This window comes from Bos taurus, chromosome X, assembly GCF_002263795.3.
Source record: "Bos taurus isolate L1 Dominette 01449 registration number 42190680 breed Hereford chromosome X, ARS-UCD2.0, whole genome shotgun sequence".
NCBI lineage: Eukaryota > Metazoa > Chordata > Mammalia > Artiodactyla > Bovidae > Bos > Bos taurus.
The window spans coordinates 111,507,049-111,524,221 of record NC_037357.1 but is presented as its reverse complement, the minus strand read 5'-3'; the positions used below and the strand labels follow the sequence as shown (position 1 = coordinate 111,524,221).

General features: G+C 36.7%; 1 protein-coding gene across 10 annotated transcripts in view; it reads right to left on the bottom strand.

Annotated features, from left to right (window-relative positions):
- Window positions 1-17,173, bottom strand: part of DMD (dystrophin) — a 2,236,915-nt gene that overhangs the window by 780,540 nt on the left and 1,439,202 nt on the right. For all 10 annotated transcript variants that reach the window (XM_024988361.2, XM_024988358.2, XM_024988360.2 and 7 more), the window contains one exon: window positions 6,636-6,800. In XM_024988361.2, the coding sequence (XP_024844129.1) occupies window positions 6,636-6,800 (165 nt within the window). The remainder of the gene's footprint in view (window positions 1-6,635; window positions 6,801-17,173) is intronic.

Sequence of the window (17,173 nt, the reverse complement as noted above, 5' to 3'; positions counted from 1 at the left end):
CTACATCATGTGAAATACCAGGCTGGATGAATCATAAGCTGGAATCAAGACTGCCAGGAGAAGTATCAATAGCCTCACATATGCATATGATACCACTTTAATGGCAGAAAGTGAAGAGTAACTAGAGAGTCTCTTGATGAGGTTGAAAGGAGAGTGAAAAAGCTGGCTTAAAACTTATTATTCAAAAACAGAAGATCATAGCATCTGGTCCCATCACTTCATGGCAAATAGATGGGGAAAACAATGGAAATAGTGACAGACTTTATTTTCCTGGGCTCCAAAATCACTGTAGCCAGTGACTGCAGCCATGAAATGAAAAGCTGCTAGCTTCTTGGAAGTAAAGCTCTGACAAATCTAGAGCTAGTGTATTAAAAAAGCAGAGACATCACTTTGCCAATACGGGTCCATACAGTCAAAGCTATGTTTTTTTCAGTAGTCATGTACGGATATGAGAGTTGGACCATAAAGAAGGCTGAGCACTGAAGAACTGATGCTTTGGAACTATGGTGCTAGAAAAGACTCTTGAGAGTCCCTTGGACAGCCAGGAGATCAAACCAGTCAATCTTAGAGGAAATCAACACTGGGTATTTGTTGGAGGGATTGATGCTGAAGCTCCAGCAATTCGGCCACCTGATTCAAAGAGCCGACTCAGTGGAAAGGACTCTGATGTTGGGAAAGATTGAGGGCAAGAGGAGAAAGGAGAAACAGAGGATGAGATGGTTGGATGGCATCACTGACTCAATGGACATGAGACTGAGCAAATGCTGGGAGACAGTGAAGAACAGGGAAGCCTGCCGTGCTGCAGTCCATGAGGTCGCAAAAAGTTGGACACAACTTAGTGACTGAACAACAATGGATGGTGGGTTTCTTCAGTTATTTATGACTTTACAAAATAGTGTTATAATGAGTGTACTATTTTATAGTTCTTATAAACAGGAGTACTATTTATTAATAATATTCTATAGTAAATAGTATGTTTCATAGTGCTGATAAAATGTCTTTAAACTAAGTTTCTTTATTCAAACTATTATATACAGTTATATCTGTCCATAAACTACTTTCTTCAAACTAAAAAAAAAACAAAAAAAAGAAAAAAGAAAACTTTCTATTGTAAATTTATTTTCTGCCTTTTTGAGACGTAAATATTTTAGAACCCAGGAATATCCTTTGTAAGGACCTTGGAGCCATCCTTTTACAATGTTAAATATCCAGGATAGTACTCTAACACCCATTCTCTGTGGCAGCAGAGTAGTTTACCTTCAATAAGTGACAACTAGCAAACACTAGCCTAATCAAAAAAATCAGCCTCCCAGTTAATGTCCTCTAGTACTTCTCCCCTAGCTCATCTCAATGCTTAAAATCTTTCTTGCCTTTTCTTTCAAGAGCGTTGAGTGCACTCCCTCTCCCCTACTGAAAAAGACTTGAATAAAATCTTACTTTCACGTTAAGTTGTCCTATGCAATTTTTCTTTGATAATACTAACAGCAATGTGAACACATGCAAAGAATTTTGGTGTTCAGATACTTTAACATTCAATCAATACAGTTGTGTCCTTTGGTATTTTTCAGCGTGAAATTGACCTTATAGACAACTAAGTGTCTTACATGGTAAGGGAGAGCCAGTACAACATTGTCATGCTTTTTAATGGGTCACAGGTGGAAAGTAATTTCAAAGGGGGGGAACCCTCCCTGTCATCAATATGTGCATAATTCAGTCAGTAAGGCAACATAAAATTATATGTTCCCCCACCTCCTATTTTAATAAAAAGTTTGGAAAACAGTAGTTAGGCAGTTTCACGTCAAATAAGTAGTATATCTCCACGTCATTACTGAAAGTATTCATTAAAGATTAAAAGCATAAGACCCACTATAGAAATTTTAACTGGTTCCTGGTTATTAGCATTCAATTATCATTTCTGAAACCGAAAATCAACATATTTTGTGTCTAACTAGAGAGTACATTTGAAAATCAAAATTCAAAGTCATGCCTTCTAGTAGGCTGACTGATGGGAAAGGGTTGTGATTATGCCTAATTTTCGCCCTCTACATCACGATCTCATTGATTATGTTTCTCAGCTTGCTAAGGGTTCTGTGAGGTGATTTTCAAGATGAATATTGCTATTTGCAGGATTTCCTGAATAGGAATATTTCGGGAGTAAATTGCACAAACCAAGCGATGTGCAGTCAATTTTCACACCAGCATAAACAATGTATTAGAACAGAGCCCTTAAGGCTTTTTTTATTTGGGTTTCATTACACAGCTAGCTGCATTTCATCAATAAGCATGAAGTGCCAAGCAGGCAAAACTGAGGCTCTCAGAGGATATTGCATATTTTTCTAACAGGTGCTCAGAGTTTGACTAGAGAAAACAAATGCCCTAGATGGCAAGGCTTTAGGCTCTTTGTTTCAGAGGTAGCCATAGTCACCATGGCCAGACAAGGAAATTTTGCTTAAATTTACGAAGTAGAGGGTGCTTGTGCGCCTACTTTCTTTGCATTAACTCATTCCCAAGATATTTTTTAAAGTTCTTTCTCTGTATTAAAAAAATGGGCATGTCCTCAAAGCTATTTGCAAACTTTTTGGTTTCCAGCAGTTTGAAATTAAGCCAAGTCCATTTTCCCCCTAATTCTTTAACTGAAAAAAAGTTTAATTTCTTTAATCAGAGGGCTATAGCAAGCTGTACAGATTAAAATCACACATCTTTTAACAGAAGAACTCCATGCAATCTTCATAAATCATTTATTAGACAGTGAATATAGATAGAAGCTAGACAAAGAGAAATAAAGAACTAGGTTGGTTAGTAAATTATTCACACAGGTCTCTATGTCTTGATTACAAGTTAGGGGTCTGAGAATTATGGGAAGAACCTTTCAAGTCATCATATATATGATTTTATGATCTTTTCTGCCTTGGATATATCCACAAGCAGAAGAAAATGGCTAAAGGAATATTTTTGAAATCTACACTTCAGAGATGAAAAACTCAGGATATGCACAGAGGGCTGAAGCCAAGCAGTTTTCCTGCCAGGGAAAAAGCAGCTGCCTTTCCCTTCAGTGATTTAGACTGAGCTGCAGGAGGGCAAATATCATGACTCTCTGAAACTATACACAGCAGTGAGAGTGGTGTCTTGGAGTTTTAATAAAGGAAAGTGATTAACACAGCTGAGAGTAGCTTTCATGCTAAACTGCAGGGGCCCATTTGGCAGGAACCTATGGGCCATGGACAAAGACCCAATGAAAGTTTTTCATATTTGTGAACCATTCTGATGTACACACACTGGGATAAAAGTTACTTTGGTTGAGTCAACAATATCCATTTGTATCAGATGATTTTGTTATCTTTTCTCTTAAATATATTCCATGTAGAGAGCTCGTATTGAATATATTTTTCATCATTTTACTGAAGAAGCACATTTCCACCACAGATTAATATTTAAAAGTGAAGGAATGTGCTTTTATCTATGAGTTCCAAAAAGCTATTTCTGGTGAGGAATGACGAGTTGATGGCCTTTCCTCTTGTTACACTAACAAGAGATATTTAAGGACAACTTGATCCAAGATAATTGATAATCTGGCTGAGGTTATTATTCAACTGTTCTTCTTTGTTGAGATTATTTACTGAGTAATAACAAATCAGTATTGATGAGATACAGTTGAACTGGAGAATGGGCGCTAGAGAAATACCTCTGAGGACACCAGGTGCTAGCTAGGTGGAAGAGTTGAAAGGAGGCCAGAACTGACGACTTAAAATGTGATGTGCTTTGCACTCATCCAGTCTTATCCCTTTGACCACACATGACCCAAGTTCAGGGTGACGGGTTCATCAGAAGCCGCACCCTGGTGTCAAGACCTCCACTGTGTCATCATTATACTGGCTATGCTGTTACTTTGTCCTGTATACCTTCTTGCTGCTGCTGCTAAGTCGCTTCAGTAGTGTCCGACTCTGTGTGACCCCATAGACGGCAGCCCACCAGGCTCCCCGTCCCTGGGATTCTCCAGGCAAGAACACTGGAGTAGGTTGCCACTTCCTTCTCCAATGCATGAATGTGAAAAGTGAAGTTGCTCAGTCATGTCCAACTCTTAGTGACCCCATGGACTGCAGCCTACCAGGCTCCTCCGTCCATGGGATTTTCCAGGCAAGAGTACTGGGGTGGGTTGCCATTTCCTTCTCCAGTATACCTTCTTAAATCTACCTAAATTTGTTCTGGATCAAGCCTATTGTGACTTGAATATAATTGTCAAACTGAACCCAAGACCATGCCACCGGTTGAGCAGCCTGGGTTTTGCATGGGTGAAATGATATCTACCTGTGACTTACAATACCATCTGCTCTTGGGGGTAGCTATCAGAATGGGAGATGTAAACATGTCAGGAAGAAGAAAGGTAAAAGTAATGCAGTGCACTTTGCAAATATTGGGTTGATCCGAAGGTTTATTTGGGTTTTGGCCAACCCAATATAACTCATTTTAGTTGTGGCAAACCTTTCTATATCTCTCTGCTTTCCTCATTCCTAAATGTTCCATCCTTCCTAAATGTTCATTATATCTCTCTAAAAGATCCTCACACTTGCTTTTATCCTTATCTCCTACCAAAAGACCAACTAGATGGAGATAAAAACATTAGGTTATTATAATCCTGGAAAGTAAATACACTTAATAATTTGAGTCAATGAAGCAATTGACTCAAAGATATTATTTAACTTATTTAGTCTGAAAATGCCCATCATTACATTAATTTATGGATTGTGCTTTGAAGTGAATTGGTTTATGTGATTGGGTACTTAATGTTGTTGGCCCATAGGAGATGCAAAAGTAGGGAATTATATTTGGGACAAATCCTTGAAATGGGCTCTTGGGAAGGGAGAAAAGAAAGAACAATCAGTGTGTACAGGGGCATGGAAAGGAGGAGACGATGATGTGTTTGTCTGGATCCCTAAGCTTTCTTAGACCATCTCATTACCATTCTGGGTACCTCATTAATATTTTTATTCACTGATTTTAAAATGCTAACAAGTTACCACCATGCACTGAGCCCTGAGATAGGAGTGTTCAGAAATGAATGGGACAAGGGAGATAAGTAAGTAGACACCCTCTGAATTCAAAGAAGAGTGTGATGAGATACTCAGGTTTCTAAAATTTAAGTGCCAATCACTGTACAAAGGCTGTAAGAGATAGATACAGGGGTTTATAAGCAATTCTAAAAGGGTTTTTCACTCTACTAGGAGTAAGTACGAGGCATTCAAGAAAACAGGCATGGCATGAAACCACATACAGAGAATGATATATCATTTGTTATGTCTTGAATACAAGAGGATGTAGTTGGCAGAGAGGATAGAAAGGTAAACTGGAATAAGTCTGAGAGGGTTTTATAATGTCTACTAATGAGCTGATACTTATTTTGTAGGCACTTTGTCTTCAAAATGACTTCAGTTTTAGATAAGGAGTCTACAGACATATGTTAAGTACAATTAAAGTAGGGATGGAAAGTGGATTATAATAATAAACATGATGAAGACATTCTAGTGATATGAGTTTAATGAAACATTATTGCTAGTAAATGCCAGAAGAAAAAACTAAAAATGCTAGTCAAGTAATAATAATATTATTATTACTATAATTAACATTATATATATATGCATATATAAAGAATATATATGTGTATATAAAATATGCTTTCACCAGCTGAAGAAGAGTCTTGAGAGTCCCTTGGACAGCAAGGAGATCACATCAGTCAATCCTAAAGGAAAGCAACCCTGAATATTCACTGGAAGGACCGATGCTGAAGCTAACTCCAATACTTTGGCCACCTGATGCAGAGAGTCAACTCACTGGAAAAGACCCTGATGCTGGGAAAGACTGAGGGCAGGAGGAGAAGAAGACGACAGAGAATGAGATGGTTGGATGGCATCACCGACTTAATAGACATGAGTTTCAGCAAACTCTGGGAGATACTGAAGGACAGGGAAGCCTGGAGTGCTGCAGTCCATGGGGTCACAAAGAGTCAGACAGAAGTGAGCAACTGAACAGCAACAACAGCATTATAAAAATTAAAATTGGAATATTTCCTGCCATATCAATAAACAAGCATGTCACAGTCACCAGCAACTCCTGTCCAAGGTGGGCCAGCCGGTGAGCTCTTACTACATTCAAGAATGAAAAGAATACCTGTCATCTCGTATCCACTCCCTATGATGAGTCCTGAGGAAACTCAGGATATGAAAATACAGGATACTGGCCCCAGAGAGCTGAGGTCCTTAGCAAAGGAATGATTTCAATGTGCCCAAACTCTTGCATCTTCCCATACATAGAAAAGTGCTAAATTTCTTAACTTGAAATATCTGGTTTTCCTGTTTTTGACAATAATCTTTTGATTTGCAGACTACCTGCCCTTTGTTGCAAAACTTCTATATAATCTGGCTCTTTCCTTCACCTCCTTAGAGCAGTTGTCTCAGGGTTACTCGAGATGCTGCCTCCTGGGCTTAAGTCCTAAAAATTTCCACTGAATAAACATAACTCTCAATTTGTAGGTTATGAACATCCTTTTAAGTTAACAACAACGATGATGATAACAAATGAGAGATTTATGTCAGCGATATTCCCACTCTTGAAAAATAATGTTTAGTGCAAGAAATCCTTACCTTAATGTCAAATGGTCCTGTCTGATTTGGTTGGTTGTAAATTTCCAACTGACTCCTAATAGGAGACAGCCACAGAAGCAGATGATTTAATTGCTCTTCAAGCTGTCCAAGGTCTTTTATGTGAGCCTCAATTTCTCCCTGTTTCTCAGGTAAACTCCTAGAAACCTACAAGGAAATAAAAAAAAATAAAAGATTCATGATTTAAATTAAAAAAATAAATATTTTCAAAAACTACTGTTATGAAATATTATAGAAATTTACTGAATTTGGTATTTTAACAGCATAATATTGATGACTTACACGTATTATATGTTAGGATTTAATTCATGTATGACAAATCATTGATTAATAATCTTTCCAAAAATTCTATGCTTTGAAGGCAACAAACCTTTCTTTTTTAAATTCAAAACACACAGCCACACAAATGCGCACCCAACTCTGACTAATGAAAGCAAAAAACTGTATTCTTCATTTTTCCACTCATTCATTAATGTAATGGTGTCTTGTATATTATATGCCAGATACTCTCTCTTTATACTTGCTTCTAATGTTCTTTTATGGTCAGGAAAATTGTACAAGGAAATTCTTTCATCTACAAAGAAAACTGGTGATGTAAGCGTTTTTGTGAACTGTAGTTTGCGAGCTCTAATATAACCAAGTAAAACAGAATCAGATGAGTGGAAATAGAAAGTAAAATACATTTGAATTAAATTATAATGGAATGATTATCAGCAATTTTTATTAAGTGCCAAAAAACACATTTAGAAGTTTCTCATTTAATATCTTCTTTAATGTGCCCAACAAATCTGTCACATCGATACTATTATCTCAACTTTATAACATTCTATAATTTTGTCCTGGATTGAAAATTTTAAATAACTTGGGGAGCAGTGTGGTATGCTGTTCAACATCATAAGGTCTAGAGTTAAGCTGCTTGGTTTCAGATCGTGGTTCTGTCCTTTTCATACATTATGGTCAGGTTTTAACTCCCAAAGCCTCCTCTACAGAATGGGGGCAATGGTAGAACTCACTTGATAGGGTCACAGTAGGATTAAATAAAGTAACCCATGCAAATAGTCCAGAGCAAACAGAGATGCAGACGTAGAGAATGGACTTGTGAACGTGGAGGGGAAGGAGAGGGTGGGGTGAATTGAGAGAGTACCATATACATATATACACTACCGTATGTAAAATAGAGAGCTACTGGGAAGCTACTGGATAACACAGGGAGCTCAGCTCAGTGCTCTGCAATGACCTAGGGGGTGGAATGGGGGTGGGGTGGGAGGGAGGGGACACATGTATCCTTATAGCTGATTCACATTGTTGTATAGCAGAAACAAACACAACGTTGTAAAGCAATTATCCTCCAACTAAAAATAACAGAGAAAAAGAGAGCAATATTCTGCACGACAGTAAATGATAAGAAAATCATTAGTGATTATTGCCCAAGCTCAAGTGTAAGCAGAGAGCCAGGAAAAGTAAGAGTAAAGCCTTTTTCTTCAGATTTTTAAGGGCTAAAACAGGTACACAGGAAGAAAGAGTGTGAACTTGCAATAGCAATTCCTTATGATATTATAAATAATATTCTTCTAACATAACATTACATTATAATGAAATATGATATTATATATAATGTAATATGTAATATAATGTAGTATAATATATACATTATAATATAATGCAATCTTCAAATATAACATTACATTATAATACTTGATCAACTTATATGCAGAGTACCTCATGTGAAATCAGGCTGGATGAAGCACAAGCTGGAATCAAGACTGCCAGGAGAAATATCAATAACAGATATGCAGATGATACCACCCTTATGTCAGAGAGCAAAGAGGAACTAAAGAGCCTCTTGATGAAAGTGAAAGAGGAGAGTGAAAAAGCTGGCTTAAAACTCAATATTCAAAAAGTGAAGATCATGGCATTGGTCCCACCACTTCATGGCAAACAGATGGGGACACAATGGAAACAGTGACAGATTTTCTTTTCTTGGGCTCCAAAATCACTGCAGATGGTGACTGCAGCCATGAAATTAAAAGATACTTGCTTCTTGGAAGAAAAGCTATGACAAGCCTAGATAGCATATTAAGAAAGCAGAGACATTACTTTGCCAACAAAGTTCCATCTAGTCAAAGCTATGGTTTTTCCAGTAGTCATGTATGGATGTGAGAGTTGGACCATAAAGAAGTCTGAGTGGCGAAGAATTGATGCTTTTGAACTGTGGTGTTGGAGAAGACTCTTGAGAGACCCTTGGACTGCAAGGAGATCCAACTAGTCAATCCTAAAGGAAATCAACCCTGAATATTCATTGTAAGGAATGATGCTGAAGCTGAGGTTACAATACTTTGGCCACCTGATGCAAAGAGCTGAAATGTATTATGACTACATTTGTATATATTGTGCAAAATGCATGCAAATGCATGAATAATAGGCTAACATCTAGCCTGGGCTGATGTAGGACAGCCTGGGACTAACCTTAGACTTCCACAACAATGTTTTCTTGGGACATGAACTTTACAATGAATGGGAAATCCTGTATCTGGCTTGTTTCTTATATGGAACTACGCCTGGATTGAAGAAGCTGGGAGTTGAAATATGGCCCATGGGCCTATATGACTAAAATGGAGTAAAGTACAGCAGGGAAATAGAGGATGTGGCTTCTAAAGTGAAAGTGAAATCGCTCAGTCATGTCTGACTGTTTGCGACCCCATGGACTGTAGCCCAGCAGGCTCCTCCATCCATGGGATTCTCCAGGCAAGAATACTGGAGTGGGTTGCCATTTCCTTCTCCAGGGGATCTTCCTGACCCAGGGATTGAACCCAGGTCTCCCACATTGCAGGCAGAGGCTTTAACCTCTGAGCCACCAGGGAAGCTCATTTATACTGCAAATAAATGAAATGAGATACCAAAAAGTATATTTCTAATACAATCATCTGATACTAAAATGGATTGCTATTGCTGTTGCTTAGTCACTTAGTCCTATCTGACTCTTTTGCGACTCTTTGGACTGTAACCTGCCATGCTCCTCTGTCCATGGGATTTTCCAGGCAGGAATACTGCAGTAGGTTGCCATTTCCTTCTCCTGGCGATCTTCCTGACCCAGGGGTTGAACCTGTGTTTCAGTAAAGTGGATTACTAATGTTCATAACATTTCTCTTTCTCTAAATATTTAAAGTAAAATTGGTTAGATTTTTTTTTTAATCTGAAGAAAAGTGAAAAAATAAATTAAGTGACCTGCATAAACTCTGGTTTTCATCCCTGGCAGCTTTTCCCTGTGTGGATGAGTCAAAAGAAGCAACATGTGTGGGTAGCATGGAATGTCTGGCATGCATAATGAATCATGAGGCTGTATCGGCTTTGTCTGACTTGTATCCTGCTATAAAACCAAGTAAATGTAGTATTAGATCAAAGCCTATATGGATTTCATGAGGACATCTATGGTGCTGAACTATATTTGTACATGTATGTGAATGTGAGTGTGTGACAGCTGATATCACAAATCCTAGTACCATGCATATATCATCTAATAATACCCTCAACTTATCTTTTCCAGCATCTCTAAGGAGGGAACTAAACAGCTTATTTTTATTGGATCATTTTCTACTCACAGGTAAATGTAAAAAGCATTTTATTGCTTCAATGCACAGCACTTAAGAGTCACTAGATTCCAACGCTACTGGAGATAAAAGCCATAATACATTCCTAAAATCTCTAAAATCGAGTGTGAACTCACTTTTATATCTGATTACAAAATAGTTCATGTTTCATTTAGGCTTTATAGTTATGTGCAGAAATCTGAGTAACCTTTAGCTAAGATAGTTGGTTTCCTTCTCATACTCCCAACTCATCCCTTCCTGGTTATAGAGATAGAACCATCCCTGACATAAACAATGCAATGGGTGAGATCTAACATCTGGAATAATTAAAGGATTGCTTACAGTGAGATTATGGGGCACAAGGAGTTTTCAGCTTAGTTATGGAAACTATACTGGACATATCCCCAGAAACCTATGCTTCCCACTATCATAGCATTTACATTATACTATTTAATTTATTATTTACATTTAATTTAATAACTAGATTCCTACACATGATAGATCTTCAATAAATATCAGTTGAATGCAAGAAAAACAATTTCCAGACTCAGGATTAATTTCATTTTTTCTTAATGTAAGAAGCAAAACATGTCCAGACTAGTCAATAACATAAAAGCATGTAATTTTATCCTCAAGTTAATCTTAAATTAATTTTAATCCTCAAGTCATCTTTAATTAAAAATAAAAAACATTAGTAAATTGGACTATATAAAAATCAGAAACTTATGCATGGTGAAAAAATCTAAAAGCAAAGTAAAAGGAAAAATGACAAAAAATGAAACAAAAATTTGTGACAGATATCTCAGATAACATATTAATTTCCTAGCCCATAAAGAGAGCTCCTGCAAATTAGTAAGAAGAAGGCCAACAACCAAAAAGAACACAGGACAAAAGTTAAGGGCACTTTGTGGAAAAGCAAAAAAAAAAGAAAACACAAATGGATTTTAAACATGGAAAAAGAAGTTACTCTTTGGTCACAATGAGAGATCTGAAACTTCCAAATACTGTATGGACAAATTAAACCCAAGTCTGAAACACACTAGGCTGCCAAGGCTGTGGGAAACTCAGACTTACACATGGGATGTATGTGTTGGTGTACCGCCCGTGGAAGGCAATTTGGGCAATATTTACCATACGCATATAACCTTTGACCCAGAACTCTTACTTCTAGGGATTCATCTCGTAAGTATATTTCTGGAGTTAAAATTTAATGTTTGGGGATGTTAGCGCAGATGGTAAATGGGATAGAGGATTTTCACCATACTTTTTGAAAAATAAAAATGTTTTCCCTTTGCAAAGAAATAAGTTAATTTAGAAAGGAAAGCTACTAGCTTTTGTTGCTAACAAAAACAGTGTTGAGAAATTATACTTTATATATTTTAGTAGCAAATCATTATTACTAGGATATAACATATATAGTGTGGAGTAGGAAATGGCAGCCCACTTCAGTATTCTTGCCTGGAGAATTCCATGGACAGAGAAGCATGGCAGGCTACAGTCCATGCTGTCACAAAAAGTCAGACATGACTGCATGCATGCATGCACACACACACACACACACACACACACCATATCTAAAGCCATCAGTCAAAAATCTGATTATTTTTCTAGGACAGTATCACTAAGTTAATCATAGGGTAGAATTTGAGGCCTTCTAGTACTGGAAAAGGTCAGTTTTCATTCCAATCTCAAAGAAAGGCAATGCCAAAAAATGCTCAAACTACCGCACAATTGCACTCATCTTGCATGCTAGTAAAGTAATGCTCAAAGTTCTCCAAGCAAGGCTTCAGCAATACGTGAACCGTGAACTTCCAGATGTTCAAGCTGGTTTAGAAAAGGCAGAGGAACCAGAGATCAAATTGCCAACATCTGCTGGATCATCGAAAAAGCAAGAGAGTTCCAGAAAAGCACCTATTTCTGCTTTATTGACTATACCAAAGCCTTTGACTGTGTGGATCACAATAAACTGTGGAAAATTCTGAAAGAGATGGGAATACCAGACCGCCTGGCCTGCCTCTTGAGAAACCTATATGCAGGTCAGGAAGCAACAGTTAGAACTGGACATGGAACAACAGACTGGTTCAAAATAGGAAAAGGAGTACGTCAAGGCTGTATATTGTCTCCCTGCTTATTTAACTTATATGCAGAGTACATCATGAGAAATGCTGGGCTGGAAGAAGCACAAGCTGGAATCAAGATTTCCGGGAGAAATATCAATAACCTCAGATTTGCAGATGATACCACCCTTATGGCAGAAAGTGAAGAGGATCTAAAAAGCCTCTTGATGAAAGTGAAAGAGGAGAGTGAAAAAGTTGGCTTAAAGCTCAACTTTCAGAAAACTAAAATCATGGCATCTGGTCCCATCACTTCATGGGAAATAGATGGGGAGCATCTGGTCCCATCACTTCATGGGAAATAGATGGGGAAACAGTGGAAACAGTGTCAGACTTTATTTTCTGGGCTCCAAAATCACTGCAGATGGTGACTGCAGCCATGAAATTAAAAGACGCTTACTCCTTGGAAGGAAAGTTAAGACCAACCTAGATAGCATATTCAAAAGCAGAGACATTACTTTGCCAACAAAGGTCTGTCTAGTCAAGGCTATGGTTTTTCCAGTAGTCATGTATGGATGTGAGAGTTGGACTGTGAAGAAAGCTGAACGCCAAAGAATTGATGATTTTCAACTGTGGTGTTGGAGAAGACTCTTGAGAGTCCCTTGGACTGCAAGGAGATCCAACCAGTTCATTCTAAAGGAGATCAGTCCTGGGTGTTCTTTGGAGGGAATGATGCTAAAGCTGAATCTTCAGTACTTTGGCCACCTCATGTGAAGAGTAGACTCACAGGAAAAGACTCTGATACTGGGACGGATTGGGGGCAGGATGAAAAGGGGACGACAGAGGATGAGATGGCTGGATGGCATCACCGACTCGATGGACGTGAGTTTGAGTGAACTCCAGGAATTGGTGATGGACAGGGAGGCCTGGCATGCTGCAATTCATGGGGTTACAAAGAGTCAGACACTGAACTGAACTGAGCTGAGCATATAATTATTGTGTTCCCTCTCTGCCCTTCAAAATGGTCTTTAGGAACTAATGGCTTCCTCTATACAGTTCCTGGAAAAAGGTAACAGATGTGAATAATTTATGATGCAAACTAAAAGTTCTGTTTTGTGTCAGTTTCTATGTGCTTTAAACTAATTTACTGTTATATTTACTACTTAATATCTTATCAAAATAGGGACAGAAACACTTTACTACCAAAATATGTCATTTTTCCTAGTAATCTTTTTAAGTATTAAAAAACCATGCTATTCATACAACACATGCTCTGTGGTGAAAGAAAACAATTAAAGACATTCAGTTCCTTTATGTCTTAATTTAGTATCTAACCAAAACTTGACCTAATTTTACACAAGATTAGGCTTCCTTTTTAGTTTTTGAATATTAATATCAAATGTGTAGAAGTATTAATATTAAGATAGATAGAGGTGCCTATTTTATAAATAAACAGATACTAAATGTTGACTTTGTATCTAAGATCACAAATATTCTAGAGAAAAAAAGTGTAAATTAAGTGTAAAAAACATTAATAATGATAGAATAAACTGCTGGTGTGGCGAAGCCCTTTAGAAGTGACAGGAATGTGAATAAACTATTAAATATATTATTTGCATTGTTCATGTAGAAATTAAGGCCAAATAGCAGAATTAAAAACAATAACAACTGGGAATATTTGTATTATCTATCAGCGAAAGGCTAATATTATTGCATATAAAAAGATCTTCAAAGGTTGAATAGAGATGGATAATCTACTGGAAAACTTAATAAAGAATATAAATAGGAATTTGACAAAAAATGCAAACAGTCAATAAACAAGAGAAAAGTCCAACCACTAAGTAGTCACTGAAATGCAAATTAAAATAGCAATAATATACCACTATTTGCCTATTATATTGCTTTTTAAAAATGCATTTGTCAAAATTCTGGAAAGTAAGTTCTCTTATGCTGAATTTAAGAGCATTAATTCTTACTTTTTGGGGAGTAATTTTATAATTCATACCAAAAAGCAAGACTTCTACCCTAAAAACTATAAACATTATTCAGATATTAAGGAAAATTTGAGCAAAGAGAGGAATATACTTTGTTGAAGCTTCCAATACTGTAAATATGTTAGTTCTCTTCAAATAATGTGTAAATTCAATGCAATCCTAATCAAAATTACAGCAGCTAGTTTATAATAAAAATTGATATCACAATTCTAAGATATATATGGAATTTCAAAGGGTCAAAAATGTCTAAGACAATTTTGAAAAAAAAGTTTAAGAATGTTTATAAGCAGATATCAATATTTATTTTAGTTAATTATGTGTGATATGGCTAAGAGAACAAATAGACTACATACATTTATTTAATTTATGACAATGGTGCCCACTTTAGTTCAGTGGATTGTGGATCATCTTTTCAATAAATGGTTCCATATTAATTGGATAGAATCTTGACTCTTACTCTACACCACATACAAAATATCAGTTCTTGATTGTTGCAGACCTCAGTGCAAAAGAAAACACAGGAAAATATCTTGATGATTTTAGGTGAAGCGATTATTTTTCAAATAAGACATAAAAAGCAGTACCCCTGGTGGCTCAGCGATAAAGAATCAGACTGCAATGCAGGAGCTGAAGGAGCTGCCAATTCAATCCCTGGGTTGGGAAGACCCCTGGAGGAGGACACAGCAACCCACTCAAGTATTCTTGCCTGGAGAATTCCACGGACATAGGAGCCTGGAGGGCTACCGTTCACGGGGTCGAAAAGTCAGACACGGCTGAAGTGACTTAACATGTGCACATGCATAAAGGAAAAGATTGATAAACTGAACTTCATTCATCAAGACATATTATTAGGAGAAAAAAAAAAAAAAAACAAGGTTTAAGTTGGAAGAAGATATTCATGATGCACCTATCTGACAAAGAACTTGTATTAAAACTCTGACATCTATGAGAAAAAGACAGGTAACTATTATTTGTTCCCAATGGGCAAAAGATTTGCACAGGGACTTGACATTTGCGGATACAAAAATAGCTCTAATTATAGATGCTCACAAATTAAAACACAATGAGGTACCAATTCACATCCACCAGAATGGCTAGAAGGAAAAGGAATGAAACTGCATCCTCTTGATGAGGATGTAGAACAACTGGAACTCACACACTGCTCGTGAGAGTGAACCAGTACAACCATGTTGGACAACTGTTCAGTGCTATTTCCAAAGCCAAACACACACATATCTTATGATCCAGTCATTCTATTTCAAGTATTTAATAAAGAAATGTGTGTATATATATGCAGTAAAGGACACGAACCTCATAACAGCATTATTTATAATAGCATCATACTAGATACAACCCTAATGTCTACCAACAGTAGAATAGATAAACTGTGATATATTCACACAATAGGATACTATAAAGAGAATAAGAAAACATGAAATAGTATAGAAGAATCTCACAAAAATAATGATGAACAGAATTCAAACATAAGAGCATATACTATATGATTCCATTTATATTAATTTCAAAGACAGGCAAAACTAATAGAGGTGTCCTGTTAGCAGAGTGCTTATCCTTGGGTGAAGGTGGTAGCTGGGAAAGGGTTAATAACTGGGAAGAAACACAAAGGAGACTCCTAGGGTAATGTCCGAATCCTTGATCTGGGTACTAGTAGCATGGGTATAAAAACTCAAAAAAAGCCATCAACTTCTCTTGTTATTATCTGTGTACTTGTTCTCTATGTGTTCATTTCTTGTCCTTCAATTTAAAAGATTCAATGAAAATATGTTTAAAGCCTGAAAAGTATTCATTCCTTCTAATTAACCCATGAGGAAATTAAAGCTCAAAACTATAAATAATACTCCTAAATTTACTAGTAAGTGGAAAAACTCGGCCGTAAGCAGGTTTTTCTGACTCCAAATTCTAGTTTTCTTTTCCCTTCTAAAACATATGTTCTTTATAATAGCCAGGACATGGAAGCAACCTAGATGTCCATCAGCAGATGAATGGATAAGAAAGCTGTGGTACATATACACAATGGAGTATTACTCAGCCATTAAAAAGAATACATTTGAATCAGTTCTAATGAGGTGGATGAAACTGGAGCCTATTATACAGAGTGAAGTAAGCCAGAAAGAAAAACACCAATACAGTATACTAACGCATATACATGGAATTTAGAAAGATGGTAACAATAAACCCTGTATACGAGACAGCAAAAGAAACACTGATGTATAGAACAGTCTTTTGGACTCTGTGGGAGAGGGAGAGGGTGGGATGATTAGGGAGAATGGCATTGAAATATGTATAATATCATATATGAAATGAGCCGCCGGTCCAGGTTCGATGCACAATACGGGATGCTTGGGCTGGTGCAATGGGACGACCCAGAGGGATGGTATGGGGAGGGGGGAGGGAGGAGGGTTTGGGATGGGGAACACATGTATGCCTGTGGTGGATTCATTTCGATATATGGCAAAACCAATACAATATTGTAAAGTTAAAAAATAAAATTAAATTAAAAAAATAAATAAAACATATGTTCTACTATCTTTCCAATCTAACATATTATTTCATAAATGGAGTCTTAAAATTCATACTTTTAAAAAGTTTTCACTTTTGTGAAAACAATTTATACCCTTAATTCTCATTATCACTAATGAGATATACACTTAGATGTCAACTTTATTATGAAATAATATAAATGAAATGTATTTCAACATATTTCAGATATAAACATATTTTGAAAACAAAAAGCTACTATTTGATATTTGGTAATTCATGACTCTGTTATATGAGACTACAAGAAAAACTAGATTTCTCATTGAATAAATTGTTGGATTATGATTAATATGAAGCCATGATTAAATGATCTTCATATAACTGCA